General features: G+C 38.3%; 1 protein-coding gene across 4 annotated transcripts in view; it reads right to left on the bottom strand.

The window, feature by feature from the left end:
- The window catches only part of GSAP (gamma-secretase activating protein), an 89786-nt gene that overhangs the window by 37249 nt on the left and 35220 nt on the right, over positions 1-17317 (bottom strand). For all 4 annotated transcript variants that reach the window (XR_016394372.1, XM_022554445.3, XM_089917765.1 and 1 more), the window contains exons 13-19: positions 12468-12545; positions 10983-11060; positions 7128-7220; positions 6791-7008; positions 5145-5214; positions 4542-4624; positions 1622-1675 (exon numbers count right to left, since the gene is read on the bottom strand). Coding sequence is in view for 3 of the 4 variants with exons in the window: in XM_022554445.3 (XP_022410153.2) it covers positions 1622-1675; positions 4542-4624; positions 5145-5214; positions 6791-7008; positions 7128-7220; positions 10983-11060; positions 12468-12545 (674 nt within the window). In the remaining variant the exon portion in view is untranslated. The remainder of the gene's footprint in view (positions 1-1621; positions 1676-4541; positions 4625-5144; positions 5215-6790; positions 7009-7127; positions 7221-10982; positions 11061-12467; positions 12546-17317) is intronic.

Genomic DNA, 17317 nt, shown 5'->3' with positions numbered 1-17317 from the left:
TGTCATAGCCTTTCACCCAACAATACTACTGGGCATTTAACCTTAAGGGAATAAATCACACACACAAAAAAAAACTACATGAAAGTATTCACTGCCACATTGTTTTTAATAGCAAAAAAAAAAAAAATGTTTTTTAATGGGGGCTAGAGACAAACTAAATGTCTCAAAACAGAAGAATGATTAAATAAACTAAGACACAGAAACACAGTGGAAACCTATGGAGTCATTAGAAACCATAATTATGAAAATTATGAAGTTTAGGTACCAACATGAAAATGTGTATGATATATTATAATACATAATCTTTATTAAATATCACTAGATGGCCATTACTACTAGGTAAAACATGCAAACCTATGACAAAGACCAAGAGGAAATGGGGCAAAGAGACAATATGTTAGGAACTGTAGAATTGTGAGTGACATTGCTTTCTTTTTAAAATTTCCTTCACTGGTTTATTGTGTGTCCATTAAACACAGTATGGATTTTCTGGACTAGTGGTAAAAGCAGAAACAATAAAATGAAAGGATGGAGGCTCTTAATAAGAATCTTTTAAGCTATTAATCAAACTTTCCTTTTCCCTCGTCTTCCTGCTTTTATAGACCTTCACAGTTGTCTCACACTCTGCTGCCTAGATACATCTCTTGTCCATCTCCCCTTAAAGGACCATTCTTAGGACCAAAACCCAGAACCACTAAACCTGCCCCAGTCAGCCCTCTTTCACCCCCAGGGCATCACCGTGACCTCAAACGCCCAAGGCTTTCCCTCAGCTGCCTGAGCCTGCCCTGCCCTTTGTGGGTCCAAAAGAATCAAATGTAAATAGTAAAAGGCAGCAGCATACTAGGCTGCCTGCTGCCAAAAGCTGAGATTTCCCAGCACACACCAAGCTATAATTAACAGGAGGCAATGCCAAAAACAACAAAGGAGCTTCAAGAAAACTATGCTAAAATACTCCTCGGTTTTAACTACATACACATTCTTCTCTGCTCACCCACCCCACCCTCCCTATTGTACCAGAAACTCCTCTGAAACCACCAGACTGTAGAGAGACACTAACGCTGCTGTTGGAGGGCAGGAAGAAGGTGTGTGCTGAGACCACAGGGACAGCCCGAGCAGGTCACTCTTGAGAAACAGAAACACTGTTCTCAGAACGAGAAGGAAATTAGTTAATCCCAGCCCAGGTTACTTAATGGTTTTAAGATTCTGTGTGTGTGTGTGTGTGTGTGTGTGTGTGTGTGTGTGAGGGGGTGACAATGCAAGTGAAGTAAAAAACAGCTCCTAGGTCTGCTCAAGAAAATTTACAAGAACTCCTCCAGCATGGATTGGTTTGAGGCACAGTGGAAAGTATGACTTCTATACACTTCACATCGAGCCTGTAGTTCTCTGTCTTCAGAAAACCTCCCTCTTCAAAGAGCATTCCTAAGCATTGCCCTGATATCATCGTTGGTGACTACCATTTAGGAAGGACTGCCTAGACAACTAGCCTTACCCCTTGCAGCATCCTCCCCTGACAGTTTACAATCCCTTTTGGAACCACTGCGACACTCGGGGCAGGCGACCGTGAGGCCAGCGAGGAAGCCACGCAGGTCTGGGCTTTTTGTCTCTCACTGTAAGCACTTACCTTCATAAGAGGCAACGGAATCTCTTCTGTCACAAGGGTTATTCCAGGAATTTCCTGTGGTGGGGGAAAAACATACACACAACTGCTAAACGTATCAACTACCCCCAGCCCGAGCCTTCAGGAAGTGACTTCTGTGCAGACAGAAGCTGAGGGCAGCTCCCAGTTTGCTAACCTCTACTTTAAATAAAACTTGGGGTTTATAAATACCAGTGAACACCGCCTATCTCTTGCCTCGGGAAGGGAAATATTCTGTAAAGTTATGATTGTAACAGTTGACAGTGTCACTAAAGGAAAGGATAAACTATTATGAAGAAATACAGAGTAAATAATGTATTATTTACACATTTCCATTTAAGAACAAAGGAGGCAAATTATATTTGCACCATCAAGTATAATAATAAGGTGGACACTCCTTTTTTTTTACTCCTTCCTCCCTCTTCTTCTCTTTCACTTAAATGTATTATAGTTGGTCCCTGCCTCACTAATGGGATTCTTTTTTGACCTCAGTGGAAAACTGTTCTGCACCTCATCCTCTACCGTGATTTCGGAAATAAGAGATCCCCATAAAGTGTTTACCTAGCAAGATCACCATGGCAAATGTGCAAGATGCAATTCATATCAGGAAGTCCAAATTATAACATTCTGCTAACTAGTGAGCATTAAAACAGAAATTTAAATAAAAAGATAAACTGACAAAATTCCACTTATTTATTTTAAAAAGTGTGTTTCCATGTTAATTATGTATATTAACCTGTCAACTAGTCAATTCCTCTTTCATTTCCTAAAAACTAAGTAGATGATATATAAGAAAATACAAATAAAACCTGGTATTTGTTTACAACTTAAATGTCCTGGATTTTATTGACATACAATATTTCTGAGAAAAAGGGCATCACAGGGATGGAGAAATAAACTTCCAGAACATTCAAGCAACTGAGTCCTCCAATGGACAGGAGAAAGCCTGTAATAAAAATCTATGTATGCTTCACTTATCACTACTCAGCAACAGAAATTTCACTACAGCTCTAGGTTATAAATAGCATCTTCAAATAAGTATAACAAGGCTCACTGTCTGCAAAGCATAATTCAGGATTATCTATGTGTAAGACACAATATTTTCTAGTATCTTAAAAAACCCAATTCAGTTATTTACAGAAATAATCTGTCTCCATACAGAAGTACGAAATTTATTTATTAAGGGTATAGCATTAAGAGCATATGCAGATTAGAGAAAAGAAAATGATTTACATCATTGCTAAAGAAAATCATAGGCTCATAGAATTTCAGGATTAGGAGAGACCTTTAGGGTAACTTACTCCAACCGCCAGAAGTCTAAAGCAACATGATAAACCCCAAAATAAGCTCTGTACGCAGTGGTTAAAACTTTGGGTTTTTTCATATTGTACTTCTTGTAGGACTTCCTGATGTCACTCTGTATGTCCACACATTTCCTCTGCCCCACAAAGGAGGAGAAATGCAAATGTGAAGAACTACCTGTCAGGATGACACTCACACAACATCCAACTAACACATGCACCATGTTTAAACACAACCCTGGGAACCAGAGGTCCAGACCCGGCCTCCCAGACACTGAACACAAGACAGCGACAGCCAGCATTGGGTGGTGAAGGGAGGAAGATGAAATGTACATTTCCTGCTTCTGGGGGAGGGGTAGGGATTAACCTGCGAACTTCCTGCCACATTACCACAGAGTCTGCATGTATATTGACAAGGGTTCTTCAAACAATGAGGGCCTAGAGAAGAAACAAGCTCAGATCTTTCCTTATAATTTTACAGAGAGGCATGAAAGTTGACGAACTCTAACAGTGAGAGACAAAGAAGAAAGGGCCTTTGGGAAAACACTACCATTGCGTATACCAAAAATTGAGAAATTCTTCTAACAAGGGACTTCCCTGGCAGTCTAGTGGTTAGGACTCTGCGCTTCCACTGCAGGGGGCACGGGTTAGATCCCTGGTCGGGGAACTAGGATCCTGTGTGCCGCGTGGCGCAGCCACAGAAAACAAAATAAAAAGGAAAAAAATTAATCAAACACATCTGATATGCCTTTTTAAAGGACTATATTTAGATAGTCTAAAAACAAAATGGGAAGTGTTACCATTTATCCTAGTACTTATTTTCCTGCGTCTGTGCTACCTGAATTAAATTTACTTTTCTAAATGCTTTTTTGATACAAACCTCTGCCTCGAGACTAAGCACACAGTAGTTCTAACATCTAAATATGAAAGGAGGAGAGGCAGAACCTTTTTCAGGGGGAGCCTGTACATGGTTTTCACTTCTGATCCAACAAAGCTCAGTTCACTGAACCACATTCAAGAGAAAGTGAACAATGTTTTCTCCTGAAACATTTCTTCCCAACTAAAAGGAAGGGAGTCTGGACCAACAGGAAGAAAAGTTTGAATGGCATGGAGTTGCTTAAGATTACTGACTTTTACTGATCTTGACATTCTAAAGTTATCACAGATTTTCTTTCTAAGGCTGGGGAAAAAGCTCATGAAGGTGCTAATCTACTAAGTAAATAGAACAGCTCAGAATAACAGCAGTGGTCCAGCCGTTGCTCATTTATAAAACCCTAAGAAATATTTTCGTCTATTCTAGCTGCTTGAAAAAAATTAAAAACTAAAACCATTTGAAGATGATAGAGGCTTCATTCTGCTTGGTAGTAGGAAGAGTAACACGTATGCTGTGCCTTCTCCTTCAGTTCTACTGTTTTATGTAAATAAAACTGGCCAACAGCAAGGACTCACTATTATTTTTCTGCCAGAAAACTCCAATTCAGATCCTTATGCATCAAAACAGAAATGAAATCACAACCTTGGCTACTGTGACAGGAACGTCCTACAACTGACCCACAGCAGTGAATCAATTTTAATTACAGAAAGAATATAAAGTGTTAACTTACTGTATCCCAAGTGAGCAGTGAGGAGTATGGCAAGAGTTTATCCATGTTACTTGTCTCTGGATAGATGCTCCAATATGAAGAAGCTGAGTAAGTTTTGGTGGGGAAAAAAGACGTTTTAATATGAAGAATAAGGCAGCAGACGTTGTAATGCACCCAAACAAGCCAACCCACAAAAGTTTTCATTGCCTTATCCTTCATCTGCAAAAGGCTAATCATGGTTCTATCCGCTGATTAAAATGTTCAGGTTCTACTTTTTACACTGAGAATAATTTTTTAAAAATTATTTGGCACTTACATCTATCCAAATGACGTTATAACCACTTCACACAGAACCAGCCAACACAACGCTTAAAATAAATCACTAATAAGGTTATAGAATCAAGATCATATCTTATATGTCATCAGTCTCTGAACAGCCACAGCTTCTTACAAAACCACAAGAGAACGAAATTTAATTAGGTGCTGACTACAACAGAGTTTTAAAAAAATGAAAAAACACTCCTAAACAGCATTTTGACAGATTGAGGCATTATCAATTTACTGCTTTCCCTTAAGCAAAAGGGTCAAGGGTTCAACTTACTATGCACCATCAGCAACACCTACCAATTATAAATTCCTGAATGAGGTCAAATGAATGGCAGGCAGAGATGTTCTCAGAAATCCACTGAATAATCTTTAAGAAGTAAGAAGACAAATCTATTGGTATTTAAATCTGCACCCTGCCCCCACCACCAAAGAAGTACAAAATATATATGAATAGTTTAAAATGTTATATCTCTTTTAGAATTGCCTAAGAACACATTCACTTCTACACAATCTCTGAGATACATAACGTAAGGTTGTGTGGGTAAAATATAAATGAGGTCCTTTTCATGCATCACTTTAATAAATGCCCTTGACTGGGATCCAAATAAGCCTTCTTGAATCCAATGTTCGTTTTAGCTAGAGTAGGACATATTACAGCAAAGTCGCAGTGTGAAGAGCTATGGATACAGGAGAAAACCAAACTCAACCACTGAGCTTGGAGGCAGCAGACCTGTGTTTGAATTTCAGCTCAATTACACCATTTAATCATTGTGAGCATGGCTATGCTATCAAGGAAGGTATAATCCCTGTTATATCAACAGTTCTCTCAATCAACCTCTATAACCATCCTCACCTGCTGCAGGAACGAAACCCCTTGTTCCCGACCTTAGAATTGATGGTATGAGGCTTGCCTAGCCATAGGGCACTCTTGCATTTCTGATCCTGCCACTAATTGTTCTTATTTCCAAACCTACTCATCAAGCTAGTTGTGCTTATTTTCACAATTAGTTAAGTTAATAAAATATTACCATAGACAAGTGAAATATGGATACAAAAAGAATGCTGGCGGCTCAATAAAAGTTGAAAGCTTGGGAAAGACTCCAAGGCATGTCTCTAAAACACTTATTAAAAAACTAGGTGTGAGACAACTATAAAAGAAAAACTTGCCTGATATACACACTATTTAAAGGAGGATTTTTAAACTATTGACCTCCTTAGGGAATAAAATGAAAAGAAAAAGAAAGTAACTGGAAGAGCCATACAGGTACAGATAAAGAAAGTCAAGACATTACTTAGTGGTTTTATGAAAGAAAAACGATTTTGAACTCCAATTAGCTGATACACAAAGAAAGGGCTGTAATCTACATCAAAAGATACAGGAATAAATGTACATTTATATATTTTAGGTTAAAAGAAAATATTTAGGCCATCTTTTTTCAATCGACCAACCACCCATTGGTCCCAATCAAGTCTAATGGGGGGTTTCTTCAACTTCACAGAATAGCTGTAATATTAAATGATAAGATGTATGAAAGTGCTTCATAAACTATAATGTGAAATATAAATGTGAGCTATCTCTATTTAAAATGTCATGAATAGATTTTATTTACCACCAGATTTTAGTCCTTTTCATGATATACACCAAATACAAACCAGGAGAAAAAGTAGATATTTGAGAAACTATTTACCGAGCACTTCCTTGTTAGCACTTCCTAACATTTACTCACAATATGGAAAAGAGAAGAGTGAAAAGAACAGACACGCCCTCCCAGTCTGAGGTCTGTGTCCATAAAAAAGGAGCACAAATGAAGAATATGTTCAAGTCACGACGGAGACCGTAAACCTCAATTGTTACCAAATAAAAATAACTTCTGTTCATTTCAGCTACTAAATGTACACGTGTTGCCCATTTGCCACTTTTTAAACTTAAGCTATATTCCCACCTTGGCTTCCAGTCGCCGTGGGTCTCGGCCACATGAGAGCACACAGTGCAACAAGGCCAGCTTCTCGCAGTCCAGCCGGGTGTTCCACAGGAACTCCAATAAATATGACTGATTGAGGAGCGCCCTATAGAGCTTTCCAGAACCCCAATCCAGGACCAGGGATCCTGACAGTGACTGTAAAGGACTATGAGGTAGCATATCAATCACTTCACTGTTTCCTGGCCAAAAAAAAAGTAGATCAGCAAATAAAAGAAGCCCCTCTGCCCCAAACATAAATATTAACGTTAAAATGAACCCAAATGTACCCTGTTCATGAGGGGGAAAACTACAGCCATACCTGTCAGAAACAGACTGTGGCAGATCAGGTCTGGATGTTGAATGTTAAGTAGATGAAAGAAATGACCAGGCAAGTAAACAGCTACATAATAGTCTGTGGGAGAGAAAGATTTAAGTCAGTTCCACGTGGCAAGAGCTGTATAGGTACAGATAAAGCCAACAACTTTACGGTATCCCTATTTTTCTTTGAACCTCTTAAAACACAAAGGTTTTGACCAATGTAATAAGAAGCTGTCTGATGTCAGTACGGTCCATCTTCCTAGCAATATCTCATTTTCTTCAGACATTTAGCCATGGTTATCTTCATTTATATCTGTAGTTTTGTTTCTAAGAGAACTGTGGCTTTATAGGAATCTAAATGAGCTCTGAGAACAAGTTAGAATAAAAAATATCCAGCAACATGAATTATTCCTTAATCTGACAGGCTGGAAATAGCTTATCATGGGAATTTCCTGCATAATTTCTGCCATGTGGGGGAAGCTCTACAATTTAGTTTCCTATGTCTGCCCACTGCTCATCATCGTTGTCATTTTCTCTAAAGAAGCTTTAAATTGATACTCATCAAAACAGTCTCTGCAGGCATTCTGACACTTTGTGAAGTACTAATATGTTTCCATGCATAGCAAGCTGCCTAGAATGCACATCTTCACAGTCCCTGCACTAGATATTTCTGTACAAAGAACATTTGTATACAGACTGAGGCAAGGTATAAAAAATAGGTTTCTGGAGAAGGGGGCAAGGTAGAAGTAGCCCTTGCCAATAATTTTTCTAGGATCTTAGAAAAACAAAGAAACTCATACAACAGTAGTGAATTTCATATAGATGAAACATTTAGATTATAAGTGAGCCAGCTAGACTCTTTTTCCCCTAAGAAGCAAAGAAATACATGCTAATAATGTACACAGAAGGCATTCTGTGGAAGGGAAAGGAAAGAGGATGTAAAACTAACCAGCTGACTTATAAGTGTCCTTTCAGTCACTGTGGATTCAGTGATGTTAAAGTAGTTAGCACAAGTGGTTGCAATAATGTTACCATTATGGTAATGCATAAGTAGAAAAACACAAATAACGATATAGTAGGGCACAGTGGAAAGGCATCAAATGACCTAGATTAACTCCTAGCCCTACAGCTTAGCCAGTTAATTAGGGTGGTACTATGTCCCTGGGAGAGGGGGCATTTGGAAATACATGAGGGTGTTCTGAGTTGTCACAATTTTTCAGGTAGAAGGGAGATTCCTACTGCCATTTGATGAGCAAGTGGGCTCCAAGGAGGTTAAATCCCTCAATGTGCAGGACCCTCCCACCCAAAAGTTACTTTCTCACCAAAAATGTCAATAGTATCTGTGGTAGGCTGAATGATGGCTCCCAAAGGTGTCCACATGGTAATCCCCAGAGCCTATGAATATGTCACCTTAAGTAATAAAAGGGACTTTGTAGATGTGATTAAGGATCTTGAGGTGGGGGGGGGGGATCCTGGATTATCCAGGTGGACCCAATGTAATCACAAATGGTTTTATAAGAGGGAGGAACAGGGAGCATGACTACAGAAGAGAAGACCACATGATGATGCAAGAGACTGGAGTGATATGGTCACAAGCCAAAAAATGCTAGCCTCTATGTGCTGGAGGAGGCAAAGAATGAATTCTTCCCTGGAATCTCCAGAAGGAACCATTTCTGCCCCCACCTTGACACCTCAGGACTCACTCCTTGCAGAATTCTCACCTCCAGAACCATAAGACAATGTGTTATTTATCTAGGGGCTAAATGTGTGGTGATTTCTTATTGCAGCAATAAACTAATATAGTGCCCCTGATAAGAGACACTAGAAGAAGCTTGGGCACACATCACAGACTTTCTGAGACTCAGTTTCATTATCTGTAAAATGCGGATAACGTCACCAAGAAGAATTGTTGTAAGGATCAAGATAACAAGTAAAACACTTAGAATATAGTATTAATTTTTAAAATGATAGTTTTTTAATGTATAAACATATCTTTCTTATATACAGGTGTTTGGGGTTCATGGAAAACTTCCTCCAAAACTCTATTCTTTAATATTTCAATCAATTTAAGCCCCTTTTAAGAGGGTGACAATTCAGGGAAATTCCATGCAATAAATTGCAAAAAAGACATCACTCAAAAAGCAATACTGTTGTCATAAAAATTACCTCTAGAATAGTTCTAATCTTGGGTACAATTTTGTGCCTATATATTAAAATCTGTTTAAAGAAGGAAAGATGGCTTAATGTGAGATAGCCTATTTTTACAAAGCTCTAGTATTTTTGCCCTCTCCACGCTCTGAAGACCAGAGATTAAATCATGCCTGCCCTTTTCAAGAGTCAATCCCAGGGGTAAGAAGAGGAAGGATACCTTTGACCTCACAAAAGGCTAAGTTTTTTTAGTGGAGAGTTTCCCACATCACTCTCGAGATGGGATGCTGATAAAGGATTTCTGATAAGAATCAAGTCTCAGACCCAGGAAACCTTATATTTATCCTTCTTACCACAGGAAGCAGTAGAAGCAGGCATCTCTAAAGCAACTTCCCAGAGGTTCAGAGCTCATATTAAAAACTGGCACATACTGGCCCACTTAGCATAAGATATCTCTCCTCATCAATAGTATCATTCAAAATAAAAATCTTTTTTTTTTGCAACAGTGTGGATGGACCTAGAGAGTATTATGCTCAGTGAAATAAGTCAGACAGAGAAAGACAAATACGCTATGTTATCACTTACATGTGGAATCTAAAAAATAAATATGTATAACAAAACAAAAGCAGACTTACAGATATAGAGAACAAACGAGTGGTTACCAGTGAAGAGAGGGAATGGGGGGGCAAGATAGGGGTAGGAGATTAAGAGGTACAAGCTACTATGTATAAGAATGTACAGCACAGGGAAATATAGCCATTGTCTTGTAATAACTTTAAATGGAGTATAATCTATAAAAATATTGAATCACTATTTGTAAACCTAAAATTAATATAATATTGGACATCAATTATACTTTGATTAAAAAAGACCCAAAAAAAATATTTTTATGGTCTTTATCACTTTGGTTCTCACTTTGCCCAGTTCCTTCACATAACACCTTCCTAAACCTTTGTCATGATGGTAGATGGGCTGGGAAACAGGGAAAGAAGAAAATATTCAAGAATCCATCTGCTCTAAACCTGAAAGCTAAAGCTTTTCTTTTTAAAATATTGTGCCATATCCCATATGCAAGCAAACAACAGTTCTGTTTAGTCTTGTGCTAACCGGTTTGTGCCCCTCACCCCAACTGGCATGGAACAGCAGCTTTCAGTAGGGAGGTACAATAATCCCCTTCTTTATTTTCTTCATTACAGACTCACTATGTTTAAGCCAAATACTCAAGTTCCCTTTACCATACTTACTCAATGAAAAACAACTCAATCAAGCTGATCCATAAAAAATTTATGGGACTCAGAAGCTTCTAGCAATTACCAACAGGGAACAGACAATTTCTCAAGGGCCTTTGTCTCTCTAGAATCAAGGGACAACATCACGTATTATTTCTCATAGGCTTTTAGGAAACCTCTCGCTCACTGTCATCATCTTTATACTAACAAATGGCATTTTAGGATTCCTACTAAAAACATAAGAAAGCCCACAGCCCAGGTTCCCTAAGAAAGGAGATGCATTGCCTCGCCCCCCTGCCAAAAGGCTGATTTTTTTTTTTTGGGGGGGTGCGTTCCAGAGGAAACCTTCCCTTATCTGGCTTCAAAAAGGTCAGTCATAGTCATCACAACCCGAGTCCCAAAGAGGCATGAGGAAAATGAGGCATAACATGTACCGGAAGAAGAGACAGAGCAGAGAGACGCCTGTGCCTCTCACTCACCAAGGCTGAGAAAAGTAATGCCCTTTGTCACACGTGAGTCAACATGCCCAAGAGTAGCAGTGAAGGTCTTGCCGTGCCCTGTGGAGAGAGAACATGAAGCCAGAGAAAGGATGTTAAGAAACAAAGAGCTGGGATTCCACCCAAGGCAGTGACTCCATGTCATACTCTCCACATTTAGTAACTGTGAAACTGACAAAGCAAGTGTCTTTGGAGCCCTAGAGCTCCTGGTTCCCTATCATTCTCCAAAAATCAGCATTGAAGGTGGATCACCTGAGTGCAGTCACAAGCCAGTAGTTGTTCTGGGCTTATGTATAAACTTAGACCTTAAAAGGTGGGTTGTGCTGGGATAGAAGGACCTGAAGAAATCTACTTAAGGATCCAAGAGGTGGAGACCAGGTGGCTCATTGGCCCTCGTGCCTCAAGGTTCACTGCCACACTCTTGCAGTCATTAAGGCCCTCAGAGACTTCTCTGAATCACTTAGGAATCTCACTGTGACTCAGAAAGGGCGTTAGACTATCTACTAAGGGCTTCACTCTCCACTCCTCTAACTCTTAATCATGGTTATTAGCTCTTAATAAAACTTTCAGAAAAGTTTTATTTTCTGGCTTTAATCATTAGATTAATCATTAGAAAAATGTATGAAAACGTTCCACAAATATCAGACTTGTACTATTAAAGCATAGATATAGGTCTTCGGAATTTACTTTTACTTTCTTCGTTATTAAGTTATTCAACTCTTTTACTTTAATCTCTAACTTCTGAAGGTACTATTAGGCACTCCTGCAGAATAAACTCTGGTGTGACCTGGCATAAATTTTTTTTTTATTTTGAAAATTCTACTTTTAAGCAATTTTAACTCTACCCACAGTATGTACTATATAAATACTAATTTTAAGGAACTAAACAAGCGAAATAAATACTCTTTAGTATGGTTCAGGCTAAAACTATTAAAGGGCACTCTGTGACCAACTACAGAGCTAGAAAAGTTTGGGCACTTTACTCCTGTCCCCAAGGCTGACTGTTGGCATATCAATTTCTTGGGCCACAGATGTATGAAATGAAATAAATGTATCTTAGGTCTAAGACCTGTTAAGGACCGAGACCATGGAAGCTTTTAACTAAAACCCTATGTACCTTTGTAAGTTAAATCTATTGGTACCTTTCAGTTAGTAATAATAAAAAATCAAACACACACACTTTGGGCAAATACATCCCTTAGCATTGGTCTACAGGCTTAGAAAAAAGACACAGGTCAAGAAAAAAATGTATTACAAAATATTATTTTAAATGTAATATAAAAATAATGAGCTCACTTAATATTCATCATTCATGAATTTCTTCAGGAAATATGTATTATATAGGTATACAGATATACAATGTACTGATTGAATTTGTTACAAGGTAATAAGACTTTAAAGTCTATCTACTTTGCTGCTATTTGGAAAAAATGACTATGTAAAAGTAAAAAAATAAATGAAAAGTACCTTTATGAAAGTAAAGCACTGAATACGTGATTTGCTCCCAAGAGTCAAAGTTCGGGCAGTAACATACACACAAACTTCCTAGAAGGAAGAAGGTATTTAGTAAAACTTAAAAGAATCGTAGACAAATAGAAAGTTTCCTAAGCCACTTAACCTTACTGCTATTCCTTTAGATGTTCTGCCTCAATTTACCTCATAGATTATTCCCAAATTCTAGAAATGGACTATTAACAAGTTGCTAAGAAATTTCAATTCAACAATTACTCAGCACACACTATAAGCAATTTACTGTGGTAGGTTACTGAAGGCTAGGAAAATGGAGAGAGAGAGACTTCTGTATATGAAATCACAGGAACCTAGAGAAGTTTATAAAGCTTCGCGAGATTCTCCTTACATACATATACTCCCCTGTGCCCTTTTTTAGCTTGCTTTCCAGCCATTGCTAATAGCTATGGACCTCAGTTTATCAAAAATGTGTCTCCTATTTACAGAAAGTTTCCAGAGTTCTTCTTTATCTAGAATGGAAAGCAAACTGGGGCAACAAGAGCAAGTGTGGTGTGTGTGCCTGTCCCCATCCATATTTGGGTCACTGAGGAGAGCTCCTGGCATAGAGTGGCCTTTCCAGATGAGCCCTGACCACACTCACTCGGCCCACCACTCCAGAACAACCTCAGCCTTTCCACCTGTTTCATTGTGTAAAACTGTCCATCACCTCTAGCAGCTGTTGCCACCTGGACAGACTAGGTAAGTCCATCAATGACCTACAAATGAGGGCATTATGCTTAAACTGATACTTCTATTCTAATGCTAGCATTTATGCGATCACCTGAAATAGGAGATTTCCAGGGTGGAAAGGAACTTGACAAGGAGCCTGGAAACCTGGGTTCTAGTCCCAGAGCGAATATTAACTAGCTGTGTGAATTCAATCATTATTCTACTCAGTGAATTGCAATATTTCCTCTACCATAGTCCATTAGAGTTCCTTTATCAAAAATCATGGTAGGAAAAAAAAGGCCCATTTTCCCTAAGAAGACTATTTAAGGACATATTTAAGCATTTCGTTATAATATTTATCCTTTGTGACTCTTTTAATGACTTTTAAGACTGCCATATATTGTTAGAAATTCATTTCATTGCAATATTTTCAACAGAAAACAACAAAAAAGAATAACTTTATCAGATAAAAAAGTAACAATTCTGTTAGATTTAAAATTACTGTTATGCTTAATGACCACACAATGATAATACCTTTGCTTTAAAATTACAGCAGACTCTTTAAGAATAAAATAATGCTATACTAAAGCAGATACAAAAATAGTAATTATAAGAGATACAAAAGTCCTCTGTACCACTTTGACTACTTTTATACAGTAAACATACTACCAGCAAAAACCCTACTGGTTTATCCTGTTCTTTTACATTCTATGATCACAGGCATTTTTAGCAAACAGAGTTAAAACTTCATCCTCTCTAGTAATAAAGAAACAAGAATTAAAACAAGCCACCACATTTTTCCTTTCAAATTAGTGAAGTTTTAAAAATGATAATCAATTCTGTCAATGGAGCAGTAGGAAGAACATTCTCAAATAATAGTAATGAAAGAGTGAACTAGTACAACCTCTCCGAAAAACAGTTTTGCCGAGGATTAAATATATTCACACCTGTTGACCCAGTAATTCTTCTTTTAGGAAACTACCCTGAGGAATGAACGTGAAATGTCAAAAATATAAGGAAGATCATAACCTCCATTCTAGCAAAATCCTCTGCACACCATCCTTTAGAGAATTGAGGTTATCATTTTTCTTGTTTTGAAGAAAGTTAAAGTGAGATGTAGAATAAACTAACCTAATTACATACACCAAGAGCCATATTCAGATCTCATAAGCAAATATCTCCAAATAGTTATGTTGTGGCTTAGTCCCCTCTCCCAATCCCAAAGGGGGGAAAAAAGACACAACAAGGGGAAATGGGCTGTGCACAGGCTCTGCAAAGCTGTCCCATCTCTAGAATTTTCTTTGAAATGTTCGATATCTGTGCTGTCCAATACGGTAGCCACTAGCCACATGTGGCTACTGAGCACTTAAAGGATGGCTAATGTGACTGAGGAACTTCTTTTACATTTTATTTAATTTTAATAACTTAAATTTAAATAGCCACATGTGGCTAGTGGCTACCCTCTTGGACAGCATAGCTCTGGAGCACTGGTTCTCAACTCTGAAAGTACATTAAAATTACCTGGGCCCACAGATGCCTAGGCTCCACCTGAGATCAACTAAATCAGAATCTCTGGGGTGAGATTCAGGCATCAGTATTTTTTAAATTTGCCTGAGTCATATTAATTAAATTCTCTAAGCCTCAGTTTCCTCAGTTGTAAATAAGGAAAACATAGAACCTCCTTCGTATGGTTCTAATGTGAGTGTTAAATGAGGTAATATGTATAAAGCTCTGGCAAAGAAGTTATAGCTGGTCATAAAGGTTAGCTGCTTTATTATTATTATTTCAGAATAATTTTGCCGCTATTTACAAGTTGGGGGAAGTCAGAGTTTGAAAAAACAAAGCAAGCTTTTAATGGCGTATCCAGAGATGTGTAATGAATATTCATCAATGATGAAGATAACATCTCAAAACTGGCTAGCCTGGGGGAAACCATTTGGACAATGAAAGCTATTATGGACAAAGTTTTCCAAGGGAAATTATCTCATTGTAAAAGGCTCTATAAAATGCTAAAACACAGACCTAATTCTGGGAACTTGTGAAGGGCAACTCTTGCAATTATATGTACAGGAAGGAGAAGTTACACTTTTCACCCCTCACTACCTCCCAGTAGGTGGTGCACAAGAAAGAATTACAGCCACCATGGAGTTAGAACACACAGGAGAACTCTAAGTACAGCTTCAGGGTTGACTATTGGATAGGGAGTGTATTTTCTTTCCTTCAATTCTTTAGGAGGTCCCTGATTTGTAAAAAATTTATTAGAAAAATCTATACAAACTCATAATCTTAATACGTAAGTGTCCTGACATTGGCAGAGCACTTTTGCCTATCACCAATTCTCATGAGCAGCCTCCAGATTTTAACCTCTAACTCCCTGGAAGGTAGCAGATATCATTTCTTAGGGTAGGAAAATTCAGGACAAAGATGCTTTCAAGAATGTAAAAAGTAATGCTGAAAGGACAAAGTAGCTCCCAATGACCAATATGTGACAATTGAACATCCAATGTTATTACAGCATCAGCATTAATGTAAATAGTTGAAATAAGTTGAGTTTGTAAAAAGCTCTGAGTCTACCTATATTTTTTTTCATGAACCATGTTTTCTGTTCTTCACACCAGTGGAAAATTAAGCTCCCTATTATAAAGGGAGCCATATAGGGATTAGACTATTTGCTCTCTTCTCCATTCCTACTTTGCTGAAGTAGGTATTTGTTTGTTTTAACAACGAAGGTTAAAAAGTTATTTCTGAAAAGTAATTTGGGAAATACATGAACTGACAACTTCTTAGTTGAAAAGCAAAAGGGTGCTTCTCTGGTTTATTTCATTGTAAATCTGGAAGCATCCCATTTGAAACAGGTTTATTTTTTCTATTTCAAAGCTGACTGCGAAAAGCAAGGCTCATTTGCTATTCTCCTAGATGTTGCTGAGAAAGGAAAAAAACACTCTTTCACATCTCGTGCCGGATTAACCTTTTATTTCTTAAGATATGTCATAGATAGCATGTTTATAAGCTGCTACTGTTCATGAGAAATTCCTATGGGAACAAACTAAGAAGGAATAAAAGCTTCATAGAATAAAAGCCTAAAATGATTATTTATATCCAACAGATTTAAAGTCAAGTACAAGGTAGTCAAGTACTAGCCTGGTCCCACCACATGAGCTCTGGATCCCATTACATCTCACCTTCTAAGCAAATTTGTTCTACTGGTCATTCCTCTCTGCTGTGTATTGTCATCTTTTCTTTTCCACTAAATATCCCATAAGCATTCAAACATACTAGAGTCGCTACTGTCTCAAAAAATGATATTCCCTAAATCCCACTTTCCCTTTCAGCTGCTGCCTCTCTCATGCCTGCACACGCTGCTATAATTTTTCAACTCCCACATGACACTTAACCATTCACAATCAAGATTTCACCTCAATCACCCAGCACAAACTACTCACAGTAACCTCCATGCAGCTATACCCAATGGACTCCACCTCTCACCACCTACTAACAGTCACTCTCTTTTATGAAACTCCCTCTGCTCTTGGCTGCTATAACACCTCACTTGGTTTTCCTCTTCTCTCCCCATACTTTTTCCTTTTTCTTTGGATGTTCCACCTAACTTTTATATATTTTTGCTCCCAGATCTAATTCCTAAACCTCTTCCCTTTTGACCCTTTACCCTTCCCACAGCTTCAAATGCCAGCTATGGTCTAACAACTTCCACACTTACTCATCTCCAGTCCCGACTCCCCTTCTAAGCTCCAGGTCTCTTAGTTAACATGTCCAAAACAAAACTCACAATCTCCCTTCCTAAGCCCCACCAAAACCAGTGTACCTCAGTAAATGGCACCACTGTTGACCCATTTGCTTGTGCCAGAAACCTGAGAACCATTCCTCTTCATCTAGTTCATAGCGGGTCTCCTCAGTTCCATCTCCAAAATTCATCACAAACCCACCTAGTTCTCTCTACCTCTACTGCCCATCCCAGATCAAGCCTCATCTCAAATATATGACTACACCTTATCCTAACTGCTCATCTCCCCACTTTTTCTCTTGTGCCCTCTGAACTATTCTTCACACAGCAGCCACAGTGATCTTTTCAAAATACATATCTAATCATGTCACTAACCACTTAGAACACTTCAGTGAAG

The sequence above is a fragment of the Delphinapterus leucas genome, chromosome 9, assembly GCF_059928025.1.
Source record: "Delphinapterus leucas isolate spDelLeu-1000000601 "Yukka" chromosome 9, BTC_Dleu_Yukka2, whole genome shotgun sequence".
NCBI lineage: Eukaryota > Metazoa > Chordata > Mammalia > Artiodactyla > Monodontidae > Delphinapterus > Delphinapterus leucas.
This window is presented reverse-complemented; position numbering and strand designations above follow the sequence as displayed.